This window comes from Leptodactylus fuscus, chromosome 5, assembly GCF_031893055.1.
Source record: "Leptodactylus fuscus isolate aLepFus1 chromosome 5, aLepFus1.hap2, whole genome shotgun sequence".
In the NCBI taxonomy this organism is placed as follows: domain Eukaryota; kingdom Metazoa; phylum Chordata; class Amphibia; order Anura; family Leptodactylidae; genus Leptodactylus; species Leptodactylus fuscus.
In genome coordinates this window covers 133,584,902-133,609,861 of record NC_134269.1, presented here as the reverse complement: position 1 = coordinate 133,609,861, position 24,960 = coordinate 133,584,902, and the positions used below count along the sequence as shown (strand labels likewise).

At 42.2% G+C, this 24,960-nt stretch overlaps 1 protein-coding gene across 1 annotated transcript; it reads left to right on the top strand.

Moving 5' to 3' along the window:
* Nucleotides 1–252: 252 nt before the first annotated feature.
* On the top strand, nt 253–24,641 carry IFRD1 (interferon related developmental regulator 1). The gene is made up of 12 exons (XM_075274272.1): nt 253–566; nt 13,781–13,885; nt 13,961–14,042; nt 15,105–15,229; nt 15,317–15,474; nt 17,084–17,134; nt 17,227–17,390; nt 18,438–18,546; nt 20,970–21,104; nt 21,183–21,311; nt 22,625–22,720; nt 24,011–24,641. Exons 1-12 carry the CDS (start codon nt 530–532, stop codon nt 24,098–24,100), a joined length of 1,281 nt encoding a protein of 426 aa, XP_075130373.1. The 5' UTR covers nt 253–529; the 3' UTR covers nt 24,101–24,641.
* The last annotated feature ends 319 nt before the right edge of the window (nt 24,642–24,960 follow it).

Below are 24,960 nucleotides of genomic sequence, written 5' to 3'. Positions count from 1 at the left end.
AATTAAAGCAGCAGCCCCAGCGTTGGGTAACTGCCCCATTCCCCCACTATAAATCTCCCTTTTGTGCCTTTCCCCGCACCCATTATGAATACATGAGACGTCTAGCACACACCGCAGCTTAGAGCGTCATTCCCGCACACAACATGGCGGCACAGGCTCCAGTGAAGGGAAGCGCTCTCCGTGCCGCCGGATTGGTCAATAGTAAAGGTCAGCCTCGCCGACGTCACAGGCCGCACTAATATAAGGCCGAGCCGCACCGCGCAGCGCTTTATCCCGAGGTGTTCAGAGGTAAAATGTATCGTCTTCATTCACAGGCATTCACCGGAGTTTCATTCAATTCTTCTTTCAAACATTTCTCACATCTGCCGATAGAAGATTCAAACCTTATTCCTGAGAGACGTTTTAGTAAAAAGTGCTCTTCCATCGGCTGATTTTTACTGAACTACACAGCTCACACCGAGGAAGCAGAAGTAACGCTAGACGCGGTGAGCTAAAGCGGGGACGAGGTTTGGGAACAAGCGCCACAGCCATGCCGAAATCGAAGAAGAGGAGCAACCGGTCCGCGGGTAAGCCGGGGGATTTGGGAGGCCTAGCGTTTGAGGTGAAGTGCTCGGAGCATGCCGGATGTTGTAGTTCGTAAATCAGGGCTCATGGCTCTGTTACGTAGAGACGTCATTGGGCGTGGACTACAATTCCCACGTTACCCCGCGCATAGAAAGTCGGCATTTACTACGTTTATGGGTGCTGTCCGACACGGCTAAATGGGATGAGACTGTGCGCCATGGGAGTTCGGCCATGGCGTGTTCCGAGCAGAGCCTGGACGGGATAATGACGTCAGAGCACTGGACATGCGCAAGAATTTGGCTCCTAGCCGCCTATGTATTGCTCAGGCAGTGGGCTCTGTATATGGTGGCCGAGGCTTAGTAGGAGGCTGCTGCCTAGTACGTGCTACTAGTGTGGGGACATTACTAATACTGGTAGCTGACCTGCCTCAGTATACTGTCATGTGTGACGTAAACCAGTCTCTCATCTGTTTACTGCCTGAGACTGGCTAAGCTACTGGCATACTGGAATGGAAAAAGCATTCTTGCCCCACCTATTCCATGTGACAGTTCATTGCCAGTCTCGCTTGCTGTAACAGTGACGTCCTTACCCAAAGACATGTGATGTGAAACTCATTGTAAAGTGTACAATAAAGTTATACAATATTCCAATTCCAATGTACTTTCGGTACTATTCCGTTATCGGGCCAGCAGCAGCGCAGTTCGGGACAGCAGTTCAGCAGCGGGAATTACAATGACATCCGAGGACTGCTGGCCCGATGCTTGTGCCCAGTAACCAGTACATCGATGACCCCCCTCCCCCATCCTTCTCCTCCTGCCAGTGCTGCCCCCCAGCTCTCCTTACATCTTCCCCGGGAATTACAATGACATCCGAGGACTGCTGGCCCGATGCTTGTGCCCAGTAACCAGTACATCGATGACCCCCCTCCCCCATCCTTCTCCTCCTGCCAGTGCTGCCCCCCAGCTCTCCTTACATCTTCCCCGGGAATTACAATGACATCCGAGGACTGCTGGCCCGATGCTTGTGCCCAGTAACCAGTACATCGATGACCCCCCCTCCCCCATCCTTCTCCTCCTGCCAGTGCTGCCCCCCAGCTCTCCTTACATCTTCCCCGTACCCTCTCCCCGCCACACGACTAGGCCTCACCTCAGCGCTAGTACCGAGACCGAAAGGAAAGACACCGGGGCTCAATCCAGGCCCTGACAAGAAACACGCCGACTATAGGAACGGTGAGCTACAGCGAGCCGGAGGGACAAACTTTCTGCAGCGTCCGGCGGCTATCTAGTAGCATTCATTGCTCAAGATTTACGGTGAGGCCTATTACAGGGAGAGGGTACGGGGCAGATGTAAGAAGAGCTGGGGGGCAGCACTGGAAGGAAGAGGAGGATGAGGGCATCGATCGATGTACTGCCTACTACACACAAGCACGGCCTCTATCATCGGGCCAGCATCGGCTTAGTCATGTGGCGGGGAGAGGGTACGGGGTAGATGTAAGGAGAGCTGGGGGGCAGCACTGGAAGGAGGAGGAGATGGAGGGGGGGTCATTGATGTACTGGCTACTGGGCACAAGCATCGGGCCAGCAGTCCTCGGATGTCATTGTAATTCCCGCTGCTGAACTGAACTGCTGTCCCGAAAGCTGGTGCTGAAATGCGCTGCTGCTGGCCCGATAACGGAATAGTACCGTACTTTCTTTAGTTTTCTAGATCCCTGTCATTCATTCAGCTTACTCCAAGTGGATGAAAATGGTCCCATGGTGGATGGCCCATGGTCACAGGATAGGTGGCCCATGGTCATGTGATATACAGGCCATGGTCATGTGATGAGTACACAGGTGCCGCTTGTTATAGTCACAGCACAGTAATGAGACATCTGCCTGGTATTGAGCTGTGCACCTGTGTCCATCACATGACCATGGATCATATCATATAATCATGGACTGTTTTTAGCTACTGAAGTAAGCAGAATGAATGACAGCAAGTAGTTGGAAGATTATGTAACTTTTTTTTATTTTACAAACAATAACATTTGTCTCAATATTGTTCTTAAACTGGACAACTTCTGATTCCAGGCTATGCAATATCTTTAGACCTTATGCAGGTAGAACTGCCTTTTTAGTATCATATGAAAGCTGATCCTCTTTCATATGACACCAGACTCCCTTTATAATGGATGCCACAACGCTAGTGTGAACATGGCCTAATCTGCTAAGAAAGTTGTGACTTTACAGTTCTCAAAATAATATAGTTGTGCATGGGTTATTTAAATTCACACATGGGCCTTTCGGTCTACAGTTTTGGGATCCGCTAAACCTACTGTGGTTCAGTGTACAAAATTTGCTTATATTAGGTTCACATCTCTGCTCGGGGATTCCATTCCCCATACTGCTTTGAAAAATGTGAAGCGAAATCTGCATTTTTCGCACAGAAACCTGGCAGACCACATTAGTCTGAGGTCCGTTGATAACCATTATTTAAGTGTATTTGGTTTGCTTTTTCGGGTCCCCAAGCATACCCAAAAAAAATGGAAACCCAAGTGCAGGTGTGAACATAGAGTAATATGAAATCTGTGTTTCTGTAGTTTGTAGAAAAGAGTAACTACACTAAACCCTCTAAATTGTCACTAGGGAAAGTCTATATACAGTACAAAGGGTCTTGGTTACTTCAAATGGCTGTATCTCTGGTTTTATAATCATCTAGCAAATGGGTCTGATATCATAAGCTCATGCTGCATGTAAAATACCATTCCTGGCTGTGTTTTCAACTAGTGAATTCACAGATTCTGATCTAGCTAGTTTTTGTAATACCATTGTTCTTCATGCTGCATTGAGAACATGTATAAGGACAGTCTCTCCCTGGTAATGTTTAGTTATAGCTTTGCTAACTTTAAAGCCTATTTTCTATTAAAAGGAAGTTTGATAAGTTAATAAAGTATATTACCGAAATGTTCATTATCATCCCCAACACAATAGCTAATAAAATAAAATGGGAGTTAAACTTAAAATTTCTAGAGGGGAGTCTTGAAGGCCTCTGCTCAAGTCTGAGCAAGAATTCATTGTGTAGGTAAAGCAAAGGACAATCTGCATCAGATTTCCCATGCATATGTGTTTGGCATGTAAACCTTCTGAAACAGTTTGAAGGTGCCCCTTGTATCTGCTGAAATACATGGTGCTAAAACAGTAATGCAAACCACTTGGCGTCCTCAGCAAGCAGTATGTAAACACTTCAGCTCTGAATGCTTTAGAACTGTGAATTCATAGCTGTAAAGCTATACCTGTGTTGTTGATCTGTTAGGTGTAGTTGGCATGAGATGGCTTCTGCATCCATAGGACCTGCCTAGCTTATTATAGGGAAGAATACCTTTGTGTGCAGTCAATTGGACAAGTGACAGTGTAGGCTCAGGTTAGACATCACAGGGTTTTTAATTGCAGTATTGAGTAGCATATGTTTATAGCGTTTAACTGTATGCAAACAAGCTTTTAAAGAGGACCTTTCATGTCCTCATGCATAAGCGGTTTTATAGACCACTAGAAAGCAGACAGTGCACGGAGTTCAACACACTGTGGGCTTTCCCGTTGTGTGCCCCGGTGCTGATATTAACGTTCATTTTGGCACTGACGTCACCCTCCGAGAGTATTCTTCCATAGCCCTGTACTGTCAGAAGGGCGTTGCTTTCGCACAGCAGTGACGCTGAGCTGTGAGGGATGCCCCCCAGTACAAGTCTATGGACTAGTAGTCAGGAGGGGCGTTTCTCACAGCCCAGTGATGATGCAAGACTGAGGAACGCCCTTCAGTGGAGAGATACTGGTGCCAAAATTAATGGCACTTTTATCTATAGCCCTGGGGCACACAACTGGAAAGCCGACACTGTGCTGAATTTGGCGCACTGTTGGCTTTCTAGCGGTATATAAAACCACATGTGCCCAAGGACATGAAAGGTAAAACCACGTTCAGTTCTTCAGTAAAAAAGTGCCCTGTAAACCCAGACTTAATATAATGATAAATTTTATTTATATAGCGCCAACATATTCCGCAGCGCTGTACAATTTGTAGGGTTCAGATACAGACAGATACAAAACAAAGAACGTAATTTCACACAATGGGACTGAGGGCCCTGCTCACAAGAGCTTACAATCTATGAGGTAGAGGGGATGACACAAGAGTAGGAGGGGCGGCATTGCTTATACAGTGTTCAGACAATTTTGTAATAGAGGTTGCAGCCATTACACAAACAAAGCTTTATGGGCCGTCACTAGTAGTGTCCTTTAACATGTGGATAGAGCATATAGACTATACCGGATCTTGTGGGTAATATAATAAGTTTGTGATTTGCGGAGGCCTGACCACAGGGATGGCTGCCATCATGGCCTCTACTACCTCAGGACTTCAGTCCCATACAAGTAAATTCTACAATGGCTGTGGATTCACCATGCTGTTCCATTCACATGGGCAGATGGGACCACTGTTTTCGTGGACCTTGGATGTCCAAGTACTGAAACCAATGGACTGCAACGAAACACTTATTTGCTATCGTGTGAAGGGAATTTTCACTTCTGTGCTTTGCTGATATAAAGTTCACCAGAGGTGAAGCTACACTATAATTGTGCTGATCTACTAGTCTGTATGCTAACTCATGCTATGAGATAAGGTGTTCAAGGCAAGCAGCTGATGGGTGACTTGCAAGTTCTTGGCATAAAGCTGCTAGTGGTGAACATATCAGATGGGTTAGGTAACAGCTGGAAGAGCCGTCTGGTTGTCAAGAAGTGAGGCAATCGTGGTAAGTCAGCTTTGTAATGGCCTGCTTAATGAAGGGTGTCTATATTAAGTGTCTAATGTAATCTTACTGGAAAGTGACTCCTAATTTTCGGGCTCTTGTTGTATTACTCTTCTCTTCTATGCAGAGTCCAATGATAGTAGGTTCTGATCTTAGTGAAATATAACATTTTGCTATCTGTTAATTGTAAAGTAATATACAAAGTGGGTTAGAGTGTTACTATCTAAGCTGGTTACATGTACTCAAACTTTAGAAATTTCATGTTGAATTTTGGGGGAAATAAACTGCAGAAAACGATCTGACGGCAACTTGCTTCCATCTTCTGATTCAGAACACATACATGCTCGACACAATATGCTTGTGTATGATATGTTTGGGAGACATGGAGACTATTGACCAAACAAGCAGGGCTGTGGAGTCAAGGGTCAGTTTTTTTTCTTTTTTTTTTTCTTTTGGGCTGAGCTGGAAAGAGATTGACTCTGGCCTCAATATAAAATTAGTTATCTTAAATATACTTAATATTGATATTGTATAATTAGATGCAGTTATTGCAAATTTACTTTCAATGTAGTCAATTACGAGCTTTACTTGTGAATTAGAGGAGCCTTAAAGGAGATGTCTGGGAACTTCAAAACTTAGACTAGGTAAGGTGAAACTCAACAAAAAAAAATCATTCACCTATCCCCTAGCACAGCAGTGTCTGCCACAGTTATCTGGTCCAGCGTGCGCCATGAGTGACCTTACTGGTTCCTTCCCTGCAAACTCTGAGCAGTCACGTGCAGAGCACGACTTCCAAAAGCAAAGGTACAGTTGATGGGAGATGGGTAAGTATGGCCAGCCGAAGTATGACTTTTTTTTTTTTTTTTTAGAAAGCTACAAAAGCCCAATCTGCTAGTAAATATACTAACCCAGTGTAAATGTGTTAAACCTTTGGCTCATAGCCCTTTCTTGCGCCAAAGATGTCACTTTGTTCTTTCTGTACCCTCTTGCCACTCTTCAGACTGGTAGATTTGTTAGGGGGCGTTCACACTACCGTCGGTGTCCGACATGTAGTGTCCACTCCTAGTGTCCGCTCAAAATCTGTCACGGACACTAGGAGCGGACACTAGATGTGTCCGTGACACCTGTCATTCACTTGAATGGGCATCGGGTGCGTTATTTTGCACTCCGTGCCCGTCCTTCCCTGTCCGCAAGAGAAGATGTCCGACTTCTCAAGCGGACAGAAAAACCCTGCATGCAGGGTTCCTCTGTCCGCTTGAGAAGTCGGACATCTTCTCTTGCGGACAGGGAAGGACGGGCACGGAGTGCAAAAGAACGCACCCGATGCCCATTCAAGTGAATGACAGGTGTCACGGACACATCTAGTGTCCGCTCCTAGTGTCCGTGACAGATTTTGAGCGGACTCTACATGTCGGACACAGACGGTAGTGTGAACGCTCCCTAAGAACACTTGGTGCTGTGAGTTCCTGACTGGCATAAATTTCAGTGATAGCATATGGGGGGAGTACACCTGCATTTTTAAGAAACTGGGGTCTCTTAATTCAGGTGCATCTTATCCCTGTTGGGTCCCCTCAAGCTGGGTCTGTTGATTCTTCCATGTATCACTAATCTTGTAAAGCATATCACATTGACTAACGGAAGATAGGCAGTCGCTATTTAGCAGTAGCAGTGTTAGGGTACATTCACACTGAGTAACGCCGGGCGTGTATGAGAGCCGTACACGCCGGCATTACAGCAGACTGCCGAACACTTCCCATTCACTTCAATGGGAGCGCTCGTAACAGCGGCGTTTACGAGCGCTCCCATTGAAGTGAATGGGAAGTGTTCGGCAGCCCTGCTGTAACGCCGGCGTGTACGGCTCTCATACACGCCCGGCGTTACTCAGTGTGAATGTACCCTTAGGGTAAGTTCAGACGGGGTTTTTTGGACCAGAGGCATCCAGTCACACTCTTCGCTCCAGATTAGGCCCAATGAATGGGCCTAGTAGGGAGGAGGGAGTGTCTTCAGGCTGAATAGTGAGGCGGTCTCAAAATCCTGACCAAAATACTCAGTGTGAACTTACTCTTATGGGGCTTTCTGGCAGTGCTGTTTTTCCTATTGTTGCCCTCTCCTAAGAATGGTCCGTCTTAGATGTACACCTTCTAGGGCTAGTGTTTAATAGGGCCCTGATTGATGTCTGAAGTGAACCCCACAGATGAAACACCAGGTACAGTGTGCTTCCAGATTCTGATCAGGTACTCTTTAGTAATAATTAGAGATGAGCGAGTACTGTTCGGATCAGCCGATTCGAACAGCATGCTCGCATAGAAATGAACGGATGTAGCTGGCACGTGGGGGGTTAAGCGGCCGGCCGCCATCAAAGCGGAAGTACCAGGTGCATCCATTCATTTCTATGGAGCATGCCGTTCGGATCGGCTGATCCGAACAGTACTCGCTCATCTCTAGTAATAATGGTTACATTTTCATGAATTATATAAGCAAATACAACATAATAAAATAAATCTGTTGTGTTCCTGTGAATAGAATATAAAAATACTTTCTAAGACTCACCATGGCTGGACTGAGTATATATGGAGCAACCAGCCATCTCACCCAAATGACCCCCAATTTAGCTTGGTGTTTTTTGCCTTAGGAAGGCATCCAAGTCAATCACCACATTCAGTCTCAAAAAAATACTCCAATTATTGGTGGATGAGCCTGAATAGACTTTGCTACCACTGGTTTTCTCTCCTGATATAGCATCCTATGAATTCCCAAGGTAGTTATATTCTCCACATTCCCAATGCCTAGCATATTTAATAAGCAGACGAGCTTCTGCTGGGACCTTTACAGCTAACACTCTTCCTATAATCTGCAGACCGTCACTCCCAAAATATTTCCAGTCCAATGCCATATGTAGCAGGCGAGTGTCACCCACACCATACTTAGGATGTTTAGAATCTGGGTCAATTCCTGTTTGATGCAAAATGGCAGGAGTCCATAAAATTCAGCTGCATTAAATGTTGTGCCTTGAAAAGACATTGTAGGTATCTTAGTATTAGCCCAGTGCTCCTATTATGTTCCTTACATCCATCAATGTCCCATCATTGCATTAATACATAAACTGCAGTTAAAACACAATTAATGTTTTGTTCCTATTTAATCCAATCTCTAACAAATACTGTTTGGCCTTGTATATAAACATGTAGCCATCTTCAGCTTAAATGAGGCCCCCTTTTGGGCAAGACTTTGTATGAAACAAATTAGTCCCATGTGAAAGTCAGTTCTGATCATCCTCTGTTATGCTTTTCAGCTACTTACTGCTTCTTTTCTGCCTGTTTTTTTTTATACACCTATTACAAACATAGCTCTGTTTGTTCACCACACCGACATCTAGGTGTATTACCTCCATGTTTCCCCTCTCCACACATAACATTGGTGCCCACAGGTTTTCCTTCCTGCACGCACAGCTCTGTGCCCCTAACATATTCAAAATTCTATTCTATTTTCATACACTAAGCTCACCTACATCCACATTTCCTTCCACACAGTTAGCTTTGCTCCCTAAATCTTCTTCCCCTGCAGGTAGCCCCAGACAGTTTTTATAGCCTGAGCCATTGTACAAGCTCCACTCCTGAATGTGACTACTCACATGACTGGCATCATCAAAGGTCCTTTTTGTAGAACTGAAAAATACTGGCAATAAGTATTGCTGGCAGTTTGGTGAAAACTTGGCTCATGATCCCCTAGGGGGTCATGGGACACAGTTTAAGAAACGATGACTTAATATGTTATGTCATGTTAAACTTTGCTACATCTGTATATCAAAATGCGATGACAATCCCACCCATAACTCCCCCATCACTCAGGTATCCTCTGGCCTTTTTGCTGTCTCCAACTAGCTTTGACTTATATAGGAGTCTTTGCTGCAGTAGTCCTTGTCTACCTTTTGGATGGCATTCTTGTACTTAGAATAAGTGGTGGCGGTTATTGTATTTAATGCAATAGCCGTACATTCCAAGCACAGTTGTAACTTCCATAGGTATCACTGATAAAGAGTTGCATGGTATTTGTATGGCTTTTACTGGATACCAAAGGCAAGAAAGATCATACCATTGATGATTACATATTCCTATCTATACCACTGACATTCTTGAATACAATAATATTGTGTATTAAGGTCTTTGTATTATGAATGCTGCTATGTTGGCGTTCAGTAGAGGGTATGTATTGTCCTGGTTAGGTCCATGTGTAACTAAACATTTATTTCCTAAATCTGTAGATCAGGACCATAAGCTTTGCAATATACTTTATATAAGAAAAGCATATATAGTCACTTATTTGCCTTTTATTTATTGGTACCTTGAACTATATGGAGAGAGGAGGGGAGAGAAGCAAAGGAGAGCTCTGCAAACAGACATAAACAATCGAGAGACAGTTCTTGTTCACAACACAGATGGGTTATCAGGAATTACTGTCTGCTTTCTCCTGTCAGAACTGACTCATTTAGTGCTGTAGACAGGCTCCTATCTGTCCTCACAGCCCACCCAGGAACCAGAATGAATTAAAGTAAAGAAAGGAGAAATCTGAAGATGCAGGCACTTTTCTTTAGTAAAGTATATTAGTTTGACCCACTCACCAGTTGAAATCCTTGGTCTACATGCTAACTCTTGAGACTAGAACATTTTGGTCTTGTACATGGCAATCATAAAAATTTCCGATTAATTTATTTTAGCAGTGCTTTTCTGGGTTCTGAGTCTTCATGGCCTACTCGCGTAGCCTCTATATATCCTCAGCAGCTTTGCAGAGTGTTTCAGTATTCAGATGGAGACAAAGCTGCAATTGCCTGCACAGTCACTACTAGGTGGACAGGATGAGCTCTGTGGACCCTTTACATAATTGGCAGGGGACTAGGAGTTCATTCCCCACCAATCTTATTGAACTATCTCAAGGATAGGCCACTAATGTTCTTAATCTAGAAAATAACTTTTAAAGTTGTCTGTTCTGTAGAGAAAGTTGATGTTTTCTCTGGGTTCAGAATTAAGATATCTTGTTCAATGCTACATAGGTAAACAAGTCCACGTTCCAATGACTGCTTAAGCTATAACAAGACTTGAGACTTTCACATCTGTGGATATTTATTTTTCCGCTCAGAATTTTGGCTAATGTACTGTGTAAAAGGTTTATCAATTCCAGTAAACAGCTCTGTCATTTGAGCCTGTTCTGTAATCCAGACTTGTTTGTCTTGGCTTCAGAAAATATTTCACCTGCTCTTTTTTGCTAGAATTAGTGAAGGGAACGAACACAGATTTGTCGCTACTGGACAGCAGTATATAGTACTTGGCTGTACGTTTAATTCTACAATGAAGGATTTTCCATTTATCTTTATTTTTTTTCTAGTTGTAGGAGGTAACTTACATAGAATGCAGTTTCTTTAGTAGACCCCATTCACTTACAGACTTTATTTTCTCAACATGGGTTTATTGTATCAAGTGTTTCAAGTAGAACTTCAGGTGCAAAACCACCCTGATCTCCTAGGATAAGCTTTCAAAGATTAGAGTAGCAGATTTGATGTACCTCTACACCCCCCACATACCAGGATTTTACACCTGCACCTACAACTGTGGTGTTTCTACAAGGATCTTGAACATTTTTACTGTTTCTATAATTGTCTGTAGACTTTTGGACCAGGATATCTAGGGCCCACCCCCAGAGCCCCTGCAGATCAGCTGTCCTGAGACAGTGTGGCTACAGATAATGTGTCATTCTGCTCACCAGGAGAAGTCTTGTATACGGATGTGGGAGGTTCTGATAATAGAGGATGTAAGTGTTAGGTCATTGAGTGAACAGAGAGCACAGGTTGGGCAGTAGATAGATGAGGAGGAAATGTAGGAAGTTGCAGCATTATGGAGATCCTTGTGGATGAGGGTGATAAGTTTATATTGTATTCTGTAATGAATAGGCAGCCATTGTAGCAACTGGCACAGACCAGAGGCATCGCTGTAGCGTTTAGCCTGATAGATGAGCCTGACCGCTGCATTCAGAATAGATTGTAGAGGGGAGAATTTAGTGAGGGGGAGACTGATTAGTAAGGAGTTACAGTAGTCAAGGGGAGAGTGAATCGGAGAGACAATAAGTGTCCTTAATGTATTTCTGGTAAAGCAAGGGCATATTCTGGAGATGTTTTTGAGGTGGAGCTGCATTGTCCTGAAAGCTGATCTGCTGAGGTCCTGTCTGTTAGACAATTGTAGATGTAATATTGTTGGCCTATCCTAAGCAAAGTTGATTCAGCAGAACGGCTAACAAGCAAACATGGAACACAAAATGACATCAGGAAATCCAGGTAAGTAACGGATAATGTGCAATAGATAATATAATAGATGAATCAATTATATGAATAATAAATATAATCATATACACAAATCCAGTTGAAATAACAATACACCATGAAAATAAAGAGCAAAGTTTCCCATTAGAATAGCCCTAACAATGACAGATAGGGACACGTTTATATAAAGTCGTCGGACCAGATTTCAGCTATAAATATATAAAATTGACATGTTAGATTTGCAACAAAACTTATATATAAACAAAGCTGAAGGTCCATACATTAGTCTCACATGTGCCCACAAGAGGAGACAAAGATAGTCACATAACAGGCATCAGTCATATACCTGTAGACATGGTGTATAATAGCCAAGATAGATAGGTCTCAACCCAGGGTCCCTGGAGCCGCCTCAACGCGTTTTGCCCGTATTTAGGCTTCCTCATGTCTACCGGTATATGACTGATGCCTGTTATGTGACTAGCTTTGTCTCCTCTTGTGGGCACATGTAAGACTATTTAATGTATGGACCTTCAGCTTTGTTTATATATAAATTTTGTTGCAAATCTTCTAACTTATATGTTAAGTATTTATCTATTCAACTTTATGTATTTATAGCTGAAATCTGGTCCGATGACTTTATATAAACACGTGTCTCTATCTATCACTGTTAGGGCTATTCTAATGGGGAACTTTGCTCTTTATTTTCATGGTGTATTGTTTCAACTGGATTTGTGTATATCATTATATTTATTATTCATATATTTGATTCATCTATTATATTATCCGTTACTTGTTTTCCTGATGTCATTTTGTGTTCCATGTTTGCTTGTTAGGGGGCGTTCACTCTACCGTCGGTGTCCGACAGGTAGTGTCCGCTCAAAATCTGTCACAGACATTAGGAGCGGACACTAGCTGTGTCCGTGACACCTGTCATTTATTTAAATGGGCATCGTGTGCGTTCTTTTGCACTCCGTGCCCTTCCTTCCCTGTCCGCAAGTGAAGATGTCCGACTTCTCAAGCGGACAGAAAAACCAGATATGTATATCCATGTTTATGGGGGTCTGACGCTTGGCCCCAACAGCTTTATGGAGCTGCTTCCGGTGCCTGTCCTGTACACACTATATTCTGGCTGCTATACAGTGGGCAGAGCTTTTTGCTTCTGGTTGTTGTTTAAAAAAATAAATAAAATATTCCCCTATTGACACACACACACGTTAATGTCCCACTTCCCCCACACAGGCTATGAACCCCATCACTGCCCCCACACAATATAGTGGCCTCATCACCGGATCCCATACAGTATTTGGAGGGGCTTGCAGCCTTCTCTTTAGCCTTCAATGGGCCCTGTGCATTGTACATCACGTCGTGGTGATGCACGGGAACTCCCTGAAGGAGGGATAGGGAAGTTGATACGGCTGTTACTAGACCTCCACTGTTTGTTTAAAAAAATAGTCAGTAAGTCCCCCAAGGGATTCACCAATACTCTGGAGGGCCAGTCAGACCCTGTATTTAAGTACACAATATTTTGCCATAGACTTTAAAGTAATATCTGCTCGCAGCTTTTGACATTAAAGGGGTTGTTCCATGAAGTAACGTCTGCAGGACCTTTGTTTTGCTCACTTCAACCTTAGCTCAGCCAGAACTGGTAAGTGGGAGTCCACCACTGTTATCTCTGCTGCTTCCATTAAAGTGAATGGAAGCTCTGCCCACATTCAGCTTGGATGCCCTCAGATTCAGTGTTGAGGGAGAAAAAGGTTCTGCAGACTTTACTTCGTGAGACAACCCCATTGAAAGTTCAAAACGCTGTGTGAATCCAACGTTAAAGGGTTTGTCCTATCAGAATTTTATCCACGGGTTCATCGGCGAATGGCGAACCGAAATTCCCTCTGCATTCTCCCTGTGATTAAAGTGCCAGTGTGACCTGTACTCCATTCACTTCTATGGGGCTGCTTGCAAACTGATTTTTTTCTGTTTTAAAGATGCGGACGCTGTGATCTTCTGGCTCACTTAAATGAGCAATAATTTGCTCCGTCTTCTTGTGTGATGGTGTCTAAACGTATGCTTAAACAGAATGGTTTTGGCTTATTTTTAATATGGTGATGGTTTGTCATGTCAAGTTGTCGTTTTTTTTTCTTCAGGTGGCCGTCAGAAAACCATCCAGCCTTTTAGTGATGATGATTCCTCAATAGAAACCATGAGTCACTGCAGTAGCTTCAGCGATGCTGCCAGCTTTGCTGAGGATGGTAGGTATTTGTGTGCTCCTTCTTTGCTGTGCTCTCTGTATCACTATAATGTATAAGTGCATTCTCTTCTGGCAGGAGCGGAGGTGGATGAAGAAGCCGCTCAAGAAGATTTTGAATTCAAATTGAAGGGACTTCTAGAACTTACAATGGACAAGAGGTAGGTGTGCAATGTAGACTGTAATTGAAGCACTGCTATTTGGCATTAAGAAGCTGCACAAGATTTTGGAACAGCACCATGTCTGTCCATGGCTTGTCTGATAGCTCAGCTCTATTGACGTCAGTAGGGATAAATTGCAAAACTGCACCCTACCTATAAACTGACATGGTACGGTTTGTAGGAAAAAAAAACCCCTATTGTTTGAATTATATACACCTCTTTAAAGAAGCCAAGAAATTGCACAAAATGAAAAATATTCCCGCACGGGACGCCTGGATTGGTATCCAGGTGTCATCCACAGTCTTCACTGACAATCCATTCTACAAGACCTGCTCCAGCATTTGCGGCTTATAAATGTAGCTTGATCACAGCTTCAAAAACTACAGATGTATGTATGGGCCCATTGAAATGCACAGACATGTGCTTTTAGCCACAATTGGGGATAAAATTGCAGATGTTTGCATGTGGCTTAACTGAGAAATAGTTTTGTTGGTCAATGTGACACTGTGGTCACATAGCAAGTACCTGTGACCATGGAACTGCAGTCAGGTGCAAAGTTTCACCACCATCCAAAGGAACTGTTCTTTTGTGAGCAGTTGTCCACAATAAAGACTTGCTGACTGTACCATTTCCTATAGATCCAGTATAGTGCAGTCAGCATTGTTACATGAAGCGAATCTATTTTTAAACTGTTACACGGTGCTCAATTTTTATATAGAAAATGTATCCACAGATGACCTACAAACACTTGATTAAAAAAAGCCTTATTTTAAAAGAAGCCAGTGAAGCAAATATTGCAGACTGCCTCAGGTCCAGTTACGCAACCCATGGGCGATCTCCTTCCTTTGGTAATGCTGTCTCCAGGCTTACCAAATGTCAGGTCACCCAAATACTGTAGCAGTAAGAGAACCCCTGTTCTGTGAAGCCTAGATGCCCAAATATATAATATGGATAGGGGTATCTGCCATGAGACTCCTTTTTTAAGTCTTCGGTTTTCACTATGCATTTACTAGAAATCTTTATATTATGTTTGTATTTATAAGTTTTCTTTTGTCTCTACAGTGCAAAGACTAGGCAAGCTGCCCTTGAGGGACTGAAGGCTGGGTTGTCGTCTAAGATCCTTTACGATTTCATCCTAGAAAGGAGGATAACACTCACAGATAGTATTGAACGTTGCTTGAAAAAGGGTAAGTAATCTAGTTTCAGCTTGTCGAGAATAAATTCTCAAGAGGTGGCTTTTTACAGTCTGTAAATCATTGCAAATGTTGATCTAGGTAAAGGTGAAGAGCAGCGTGTGGCTGCAGCTCTGGCCTGCCTCCTGTGTTGTCAGCTTGGCTCTGGAGTGGAAAGTGAAGAAGTCTTCAAAACCTTAGCCCCGGTCTTAAAAATCATCATTTCTGACAGGAGTGCAAGCATGCCAGCCCGTCAGGCTGTAAGTATTGTCCTCAGCTAAATGAAGCCTAATAAATGGGGTAAATGTATGGTTATCCCGGAGACACATAATGGCACTGTCCACTGTTTGCTCATCTCTCTGTAAATAAGCTTTATATCCAGTTAATACAGCTAAGACCTGGTTCACATCTGCGTTCAGTATTCCGTTCGGGGAATCCGCTTGGGAATGGAATAACGAACTCATTGACAAGCGGTGAGCAATGAAAGCACAAGGACCCCATAGACTGTAATGTGGTCTGTTTTTTCCAAGTGGTGTCCACAAGAGTTGTGCAGAGAGGAAAGTACTTTTCTCTCCGCATGATTCGTGCAGACATCATGCAGAAAACATATGGACCCCATTATTGTCTATGGGGTCTGTGTGCTTTCATAAGCTCACCGATTGTCAATGCGTTCAGTAGTCCATTTGGGGGTCTCCAAGCAGATTCCCCAAACAGAATACCGAACGCGGATGTGAACCAGGCCTGAGTAGTAGATTGTTGTATTCAGTCCAAGCAATACTCAGTTACTCACCCAGCACCTCAGCCAATCAGCTTATCCAGGGAGCAGCTGGTGCTGGAACTATACAGTGGGCAGAGTCAGGAGCAGATTGCTCAGTGCATTGTGTATATTATGTCTGTACTGTATAACAGAATTGAAAATGAAGCAAAGATAGTGGTGGTGTGATTTGTACAGTCTTTTCAGGATAAATACCAGCTTATAATGTAGTCAGTTGTTTAAAATATGGTTATACAGGATATTTACAAGGAAAAATTGTTTAGTGGCAGTGAAAGCCTTAAAATGAATGTTGCATCAGGAAAGTATCTTCAAAATTAAAAATTCTGAAGGGAACATTCACACGGGGCAAGAGGGGGTGGATTCTGATGCTGGATCCACCTCAGAATCCGCCCCCTCACAATAGAGGTCTATGTAGACTGCTAGAGGTATGATTCGGCTCATGGAAAAAAAGTGAGCTGCCCTTTCTTCAGGCGGATTCCGCCGCTGACTCAGCCACGGCGGCCGCCTCGCGACAGCACCCTCCGGACTAGGCCCATTCATTTGGGCCTACTCTGGAGCAGGAAGCCGCAGGCGCATTTTGACGCATCAGAATCGGGACCAAAATATGTGGTCCCGTGCCCCGTGTGAACGAGGCCGAAGTCTTGCATTTTTCTATGAACTGCTGAGCCTCACAGTAGACAAACTATGTAGCGATCACTTCTTAGCAGTACTCTATCACAGGCTGAATTACAATGAAGGAAGGTGCCTTTCCAGAAGTTAATTTAGGATTACACCACCCTTAATAGATGAAGGGCACAGGTCACTCCCTCCCTAGCAAGCAAACATAGAATAAGTACCCATTATCTGTTGGAGAATAGATAGGTGATAAAAATCTATTGTAAAAGCGAGGCTATGTGCAACAAGAAAATAATTGCATAAGGGTGTGTTCTCTTCTGGTGTTTGGTTTCTTGAGCAGTGCTTTGTACAAACCGATCGAATAATTCCATACAGATAACCTTGTGAGGGTGAAGGTAATGAGGGTAAAGTGCTAGATAAAAATCTTCTGTTTTGCTGGCAAATTGTTATAACACCATTTGCTTGTTTGTTTTTTTTAGTGTGCGAGCTATTTGGGACTCTGCTGCTTTATTGCTACGGATGACATTGAGGTAAGATGCATTTACATTTGTCTGTAACTATTCATATCCTGTTTCTACTAACTTTTATATTGAAGAGTTGTGTTTTCTGTTGCATTTTCTAGGATTTGTACATGACAATGGAGTGTATGGAAAATGTCTTTACCAAGCAGTATCACTCAGAGGGTGGATCAGATAATGCTTCAGCACTTCACATTCAGGCTCTGCAGTCATGGGCTCTCCTGCTGACCATTTGTCATAGCAGTGAAGTGAAGAAAAAAATTGACATGTAAGTAAATGTGCCAATGACATCCACTGCTGTGTGGGTTAGGGCGGGTTCACACCTGCGCCTGGTCTCTGCTTTCAGGTTTCAGTCTTCTGCCAAAATAAACTGGACAGGAGACGGAAACCCGGCAGTCAGTTTGCAAACCCATTCACTTGAATGGGTTTGCAAAGTGACTGCCCGTGAGCGTTTTGTACTTCTACGCAGCAAAACTGTTTTTTGTTTTGTTTTGGGGTTTTTTTGTTTGCTTTTTTTTTGTTTTTTTTAAACTGGACACAGTAGGACATGCAGGACTTTGTGTCTGGTTACAAAAAAACAAACAAAAAAACTGTTTTGCTGTGGAAAGGCAGAAGACTCTCACAGGCGGTCACTTTGCAAACCCATTCAAGTGAATGGGTTTGCAAACTGACTGCCGGGTTTTCGTCTCCTGTCCAGTTTCTCTTGGCAGAAGACGGAAACCCAAAAGCGGAGACCAAGCGCAGGTGTGAAACCCACCCTTAGGCTCCTTGCCTTTCTGTTATACCATCATTGGTGTTGGTAGAGGTACTACTGGCAATTTGAAGGTCACAAATGATTACTATGGTAATATCAATGCAATTTTGCAGATCTTCCCAGACTGTTCTATTATCTTTTTGGCTAAATTGTGTTTTTCATAGTTTGAAAATAAAATATCAGTTCAAAAACCAAATATTGTTCAATGTGGTATCACTGGCTTATTGCTTGTCCATAGACAATAAAGCACAATGTAAATGAGACTGCTCTTCTGCCCCACAGACTGCGAAGTGGGGCAGGGATTGATCATTTTTTGAGTGTGCATAATTAAACATATTTTTCTTAATGCTAGAATACCAGCATAGTTCCATGGCACGCTAACCTACATTAATGGCTCACTAAGGACAAGAGGCAGAGTCCTAAAAACTGCTCTGAGGGATTTTTCTCCCATCTAAACTGACACTTTTGCCACTAGTGTGTGAACCTGTGTATCAATGTATACTACATGACCATGCACACACTAACTGAATAGTTTTTTTTTTTTTTTTTTTTTTTAAATAGACATCTGCATAAGCTTCCACGCCTGCTGTCCTGTGATGATGTGAACATGAGAATTGCAGCTGGGGAGACACTGGCCCTCTTGTTTGAACTAGCACGAGAAGCAGATGCTGTAAGTACAGAAGTGTTCTCTATTGTAAGCTCATGTCTGCGATTAGTAATTGGGCATCGGTAGGGAGTGATAAAAATGGACCTACTTGTGGTGGTGGTCTACATATTTATTCATATCCTGTACATGTTTCTTGACTTAAGATGGCAAACTGTCAGTTTTAGCTTTGAGAATTTGGCCATCTACTTTCTTCCGAAAAGCTTCAGGTTTTGACTGGTCCATTTTTACTAGATACACTTTTTTTTTTTTGATCAATTAGAAGAGTTGGGTTCATCCACACAACGGTGACCTAATTCACTGGTTTGTATCGGTGGTGCCAGTTTTCAAGGATCCCTCATCGACTTACTGATGGCTGTTTTTCTTCAGGTTTTTCTGCAGGAAATAAAAACACACCATGCTGAATTTTTTTTCTGGCAAAACACTGATGGGATGTAAACGAAGGCTTTATTTTTCAGCAAAAAACCCCCTAACAGTTGGAACAGTTCTGTCAAAACTTGAAGTTTTCCAGGCAATGATTCTTGTTTTCATATTCAAACTGACTTAACCCCTTAGCGACCCTTGACGTAACTGTACGTCATGGGTCGCATGGGGATGTATGGAGCGAGCTCACACGCTGAGCTCGCTCCATACACGGCAGATGCCAGCTGTATAATACAGCCAGGACCTGCCACTAACAGCAGCGGTCGGTGCCCGAGCCGATCGCTGCTGTTAACCCTTTACACACTGCGGTCAAACGTGACCGCAGTGTGTAAACGGCGCCGGCGGCATGGGCGCCGCCATGTTTTGCCGATCGCCGCCCTCCTGAACGTCACAAGAGGGCGGTGATCGGTTGCTATGACAGCCGGAAGCCTATTGAAGGCTTCCAGGCTTGTCTCTGCACTAGATCTATTAGACGATGCCAGAGGCATCGTCTAATAGAAGTGCTGCGATTTTCCTATTCACTGCAATACTGTAGTATTGCAGTGAATAGTATGAGCGATCAGACTCCCTAGGTTTCAAGGTACCTAAGGGGTCTGATCATAAATGTAACAGAAGAAAAAAAAAAGTTTTTAAAAGTATTAAAAAAATAAAAAAAATATAAAAGTTCAAATCACCCCCCTTTCCCTAGATCAGCTATAAAAGTAATTAAAGAACATTAAACATAAACATATTCGGTATCCCTGCGCTCCAAAATGCCTGAACTATTAGAATATTAAAACATTTATCCCGTACTGCGAACGGCGTAGCGGCAAAAAAAATAAAAACAGCCAAAAAGCGTTTTTTTCAACACTTTGCCTCCTATAAAAAATTGAATAAAAAGTGATCAAACCATCGGATCTTTCCCCAAATGGTATCAATAGAAACGTCATCTTGTCCCGCATAAAAAGACACCACAACCAGCTCCATACATGGAAATATGAAAAAGTTACAGGTGTTAGAACATGATGACACAAATTTTTTTTTTCTATTTTGCAAAGTTTATCATTTTTTTAAAAGTATCAAAAAATTTCAAATACTATATAAATTTGGTATCACCGCGTTTGTACTGACACGTAGAACACAGGTAACATGTCATTTGTACCAAACAGTGAATGCTGTAAAAATTAAACCCATAAGAAAATGGCGCAAATGCATTTTTTCTCCAATTGCACCTCATTCTGAATTTCTTTCCAGCTTCCCAGTACATTGCACAGCATATTGAATGGTGCCATTACAAAGTACAATTTGTCCCGCAAACAATAAGCTATCATGTGACTCTGTGAACTGAAAAATGAAAAAGTTATGGCTCTTGAAATGTGAGGAGGGAAAAACGAAAATGCGAAACCAAAAAATGGCCTGGTCCTTAAGGGGTTAAATGTATTTGTCGTCCTTAACAGTTTGGTGAATGGTTTTCTTAAGAGCACTAATAGGTTTTGTTCTATATGAGTTTTGGCTACATGTGAACAAGGCTGGGCATAGAACATCATGTAGTGATCTGCTTTAGAATGGCATTAATAAGAAGACCCCTTCTCATTTTGCAGTTTATACACTGAAACGGCAATATCTAACTTGGGCTTCATTCAGATCAGTTTTTACATCAGTTTAATGGATGCAAAAAGTGAACACATTTGCATATTGATGGCCAACCATTTACATAGACATCGATCTTTAACAAAAAACAAAAAAAATCTGTATATTAAAGGGATTGTCCAGCACTTAGGATTGACATTTCATGGTAAATATCTAATCAGTGGGGAGGCAGATAGTCGCCCCACATAGATTAGCTGTATTTAGCTGCTTCTGACACTCCTAATATACACAATACAGGACGGGAAGCAGTTGACTCTGCCTTTGTATAGTGGCTCAATGGTGGTACTGCAGCTCAGCTCCCATTAATGTTGATAACTGAGAAGTTGTAAATTAGATTGCAATTTATACAGCATTCTAACGTCTGCCCTTTACTTTAGGACTTTTATTATGAAGATCTTGAACCTTTAACTGAAACTCTAAAAGCTTTGGCCACTGACTGTAATAAGCACAGAGCCAAAGTAGACCGGCGGAAACAACGTTCAGTTTTTCGAGATGTCCTTAGAGCTGTAGAGGTACATAACAGTCATATGCTAAACCTGAGGGGAACGCAATCTCTATTCTCTTGTCAACATTTATCTAATTCTACATAGGAAGGAGATTTCCCATCAGAGGTGATTCGGTTTGGGAGAGAACGCATGCATATTGACTGCTGGGTGAAGAGGCTGACCTATGGGGTGTTCAAGGAATTGTTTGGTTCTGGGATGCAGTTTCATCTTATGGTGAGTTTATCGTTCCAAAATTCATAACTTTTGAATTTTTGTTGACATGGACACATGAGGTCTTATTTGAGGTCTTATTGACTTGTACTGTACATTTTTCTGGTTCATGTGTTTTGATTAGCTTGGCAACTTTGTTTGGCCAGTTATTTTACCATATTGATTAGTTTTACTGCTTTTATTAAATACAATTTAAAAAAAAAAAAAAAAATTAATAATAATTTGCCCACAGGCAAAGTATTCTGATGTCTATATAACTTTGCTACAGTTTTTTTTTTTGACAGTGCTGTGTGGGCTTTTTTTTTTTTTTTTGCAGAGCAAGCTTTTAAATTTTTTTGGTGCAATTTTTTTTTCAACATTGAAGTGAGGTGATGTTAATTTTGCGCATTGCAGTATTTTTTTTTTTTTTTTCACGTTCACTACAAATATTGCTTTTTGGATAGGACTTGGACACAGACACTGTTTTTACTGTATTTGCTTGCAATATATCTAAAAAAATTTTTTTTTTTCTTTTTAATTTTCTAACTTTGAAAAAAAAAGTGCTACTCCATGGACCTGGAAGTTAATAGTAGGCACAGCTCTTTGCCTGCAACACAACAGCGCCATACAATGATGGCACTAATTACTAGCTATATGCTCGGCCCAATGTAATTGTACAATGCCAAACATTAGGGCAAGTGTATACCTTTGAGAGAGCTATTTAAAGACAGTTTTTCTTACTTTAGTACATTAAAAACCAGATTGTACTTTTTTTTTTTTTTTTTTTTTTTTTTTTTTTGTGGCACATTATGTTGCAGCTTGAGCCAAAGCCAGGACTGGTTTTATCAGAGGGGAGAAGTACAAGTGCTTCCTTATATTTCTGATTCCTTTTGAAGTCAATTTTGGCTTTGGCTGGAAAAAAAACAACAAAATCGCTGTCCTGCAATGTGACCTTGGCCTAACGGGGTTTTCCCCTTACATATTCATGAACAGGTTATCAGTTGGTGTTTGGGGTCCAATAATCTGCCGATCAGCAGTCTGAAGATGCTGCATTGCTCAACAGCAATGTGGCCTCTTCCTTATGCTCAGTCCTATTCAAATGAATAGGGAGGAGCTGCCATACCTCATACATCCCCCTATGCATTGTTTGGCACTGAGACTACAGCGCTCACTTGAACCCAACTAGCTTTTTGATGGAGTCTTGGGTGTCAGAGCCCAATTAGTCACACTTTGATGACCTGTGGATAGATCGTCAATATGTAAGTCGCAAGAAAACCCATTTAATTACTTTTATATTGCCTCTCTGATCTATTCCTAATGTACTTTCATTTCCATAGACAAACGGATTTCTACGTAGTATTTTTGAGCTTGGTCCCCCGTTACTCCTGGATGCAGCTACTATTGAACGAATGAAGGTTTCCCGTGATGAAAGGGTAAGTCAAATGTCAGCTGTGCTTGTATGTGGCTTCCAGGTGTATTATTCAGCTAGGACTAACTGCTAGATGGAAAATTCTCAGACTCCAGCAGATTGGTCCTTCATATGCCGCGATCATGGCATCTAGGTAGTTGAGGCAGAGAGCATCTTTTTACCACTTTGCATCCCCCTATGGGGAAAAAAACTCAAGGTTCCAAAGGATTGCCATGGCACTTGGGAGTTCAAGGCCTGGAACCCTTTCCCTATACAAATAGTGAGCTAATGTACTGCAGTGTACAGGGAATCAAGAAATTCCAGGTTCAAGCCCTCTTTCAAAAAAAATACAAACTAACATGGCTTAGGGTCGCTTTGGTTACTAAAATATTCACGAGTTTCTACTTGCAGTTTCGTTTGGACAGAACTCCTAAACTGTTATACTCTGGGGTCTCTAAGTTGAGGCCCAAGGTTATCAAAATGTTTAAAAAAAGGGTTTCTCCCTTCTCCCAGCCTCCAGTGCAGCTCCCTGTTCTTCTCAGAACTTCTGACTGACATCAAGGACCACTGACGCCTGTGACTGGGCCTCAGCAGTCATGTAATGCAAAGACACAAGTGAGGTTGGATTATACTGAGGGCCCCCGTTTACAACCCATAATAATCCGCTCTTGGGGATGTCCATTAAAAGGGGTGTGATTAAAATAATAAATCTGTAATAGAGGTAAAAAGCACACTTATTATTTTTTTTAATACTTCAGGCTCTAATCGCCCCACTCTAATGAGTTAATCAAAACATGTACTCCAGAATCTTGCCAACTTAAAGTACAACTTGTGCTAAGAGTGTGTGCTTTTTAGATTTGGTGCACCAACTTTATCAAGCATTGTGCATTATTGGGCTCAAATTACACCTGTGCAGAACTGACTGTTCATGGAGGGTCTCACGTACACATCTACACTTGAGCATGTCACAGGTTTTTCCCCCCACTGCATGTAGCTATACAAGATCTGCACAGATCCTATTTTTATAGGAGCCACACTATATTTCTACAGCAGAGTTCTTCAATAAGTGAAACATCTGACTGGTAAAGGTTTGTCAATTAAAAATAAATTCTGACCTCAGTTTTCTGCATTTCAATGATAAAACTTCTGAAATTTCCTCAAATTAGAGTCTATGGGCATCTGATCTTTCTGCAGAAAATACCACTTTAGTAAGCAGCCAGCATAAAGTTAGTGGAGATGTGTGGATCCCATGCATGAAATAGTGTTAAGGGTGTTGTACAAATTGGCTTTCATTTTTGACTTTTTTTGATTTTAGCACATGAACAACTCTGCTGCATTCAAAGCTCGTACAAAGGCTAGAAGCAAATTGCGTGACAAGAGAGCAGATGTTGGAGAGTTCTTCTAAATATTCAGGATGGGATCCAACCTTGAAAAGTGAGCAGTCAGCAAATAAAAAGAACAATTCCTTGGAGTGAGAGTTGGCTTATGTGAATATCATCAGCTGAAAAACTACCATTTTCTTTCAGTGTTTGATATATATTGCTTGGGTTTGTAGTATATTTATAAGTATGTAATAAGCTTTTGTATATTTTCTTATTTTCCTAGCCGTTGACACATTTCTCTTGTACAGCACAACATACATCTGCAGAATGTTATTTTGAGCACTTCCTAATGCTATGGAACTATAGGTGACGCAATCCATTATCAAGTCTGTTATTGGCTAGCTTAGTTTTTATGTAATCATGTAATTTAACAAATATTCCAGTATTTTTATTTACATCTAATTTGGACACATTTTGAATGGAATCATGCAACTGACTGTAATATGGAATGGGATATAATAAACTTAATGTTGTGGTATGTGTACTATAATTTTCTATTTACATTTTTTTTAATGTATACGGTCTCTGAAATGGCACTATGACTTAATAAACTTCTCAAACTAATGCTTTTGTTCTTATGATGATGGTTGTTTGCACATTGTACTTCTCTGTTTTACCTTTTACACTATAGGGCCTTGATGGCAAACCTATGGCACAGGTGCAAGAGGTGGCACTCAGACCCCTCTCTTTGGGCACCCATCTGTGGAACAGATTATACTGTAAAGGGTCACTGTGGAGAAAACTGTATTGTGTGGGGGGGGCCACTGTGGAGCAGATTGTACTGTGTGGGGTCCTCTGAAGCAGACTGGACTATGTGGGGTTCTCTGTGGAACAGATTGGACTGAGTGTGGACCCTTCACTATTTATATCGCACAGTATCTGT

Excerpts from the sequence above, each read along its gene's own strand:
- IFRD1 (XM_075274272.1), top strand. The coding sequence starts at position 530 with ATGCCGAAATCGAAGAAGAGGAGCAACCGGTCCGCGG. Across the intron at positions 13,886-13,960 it reads TGCCAGCTTTGCTGAGGATG|GAGCGGAGGTGGATGAAGAA; the intron begins GTAGGTATTTGT and ends CTCTTCTGGCAG. Across the intron at positions 21,312-22,624 it reads GGATGCAGTTTCATCTTATG|ACAAACGGATTTCTACGTAG; the intron begins GTGAGTTTATCG and ends TCATTTCCATAG.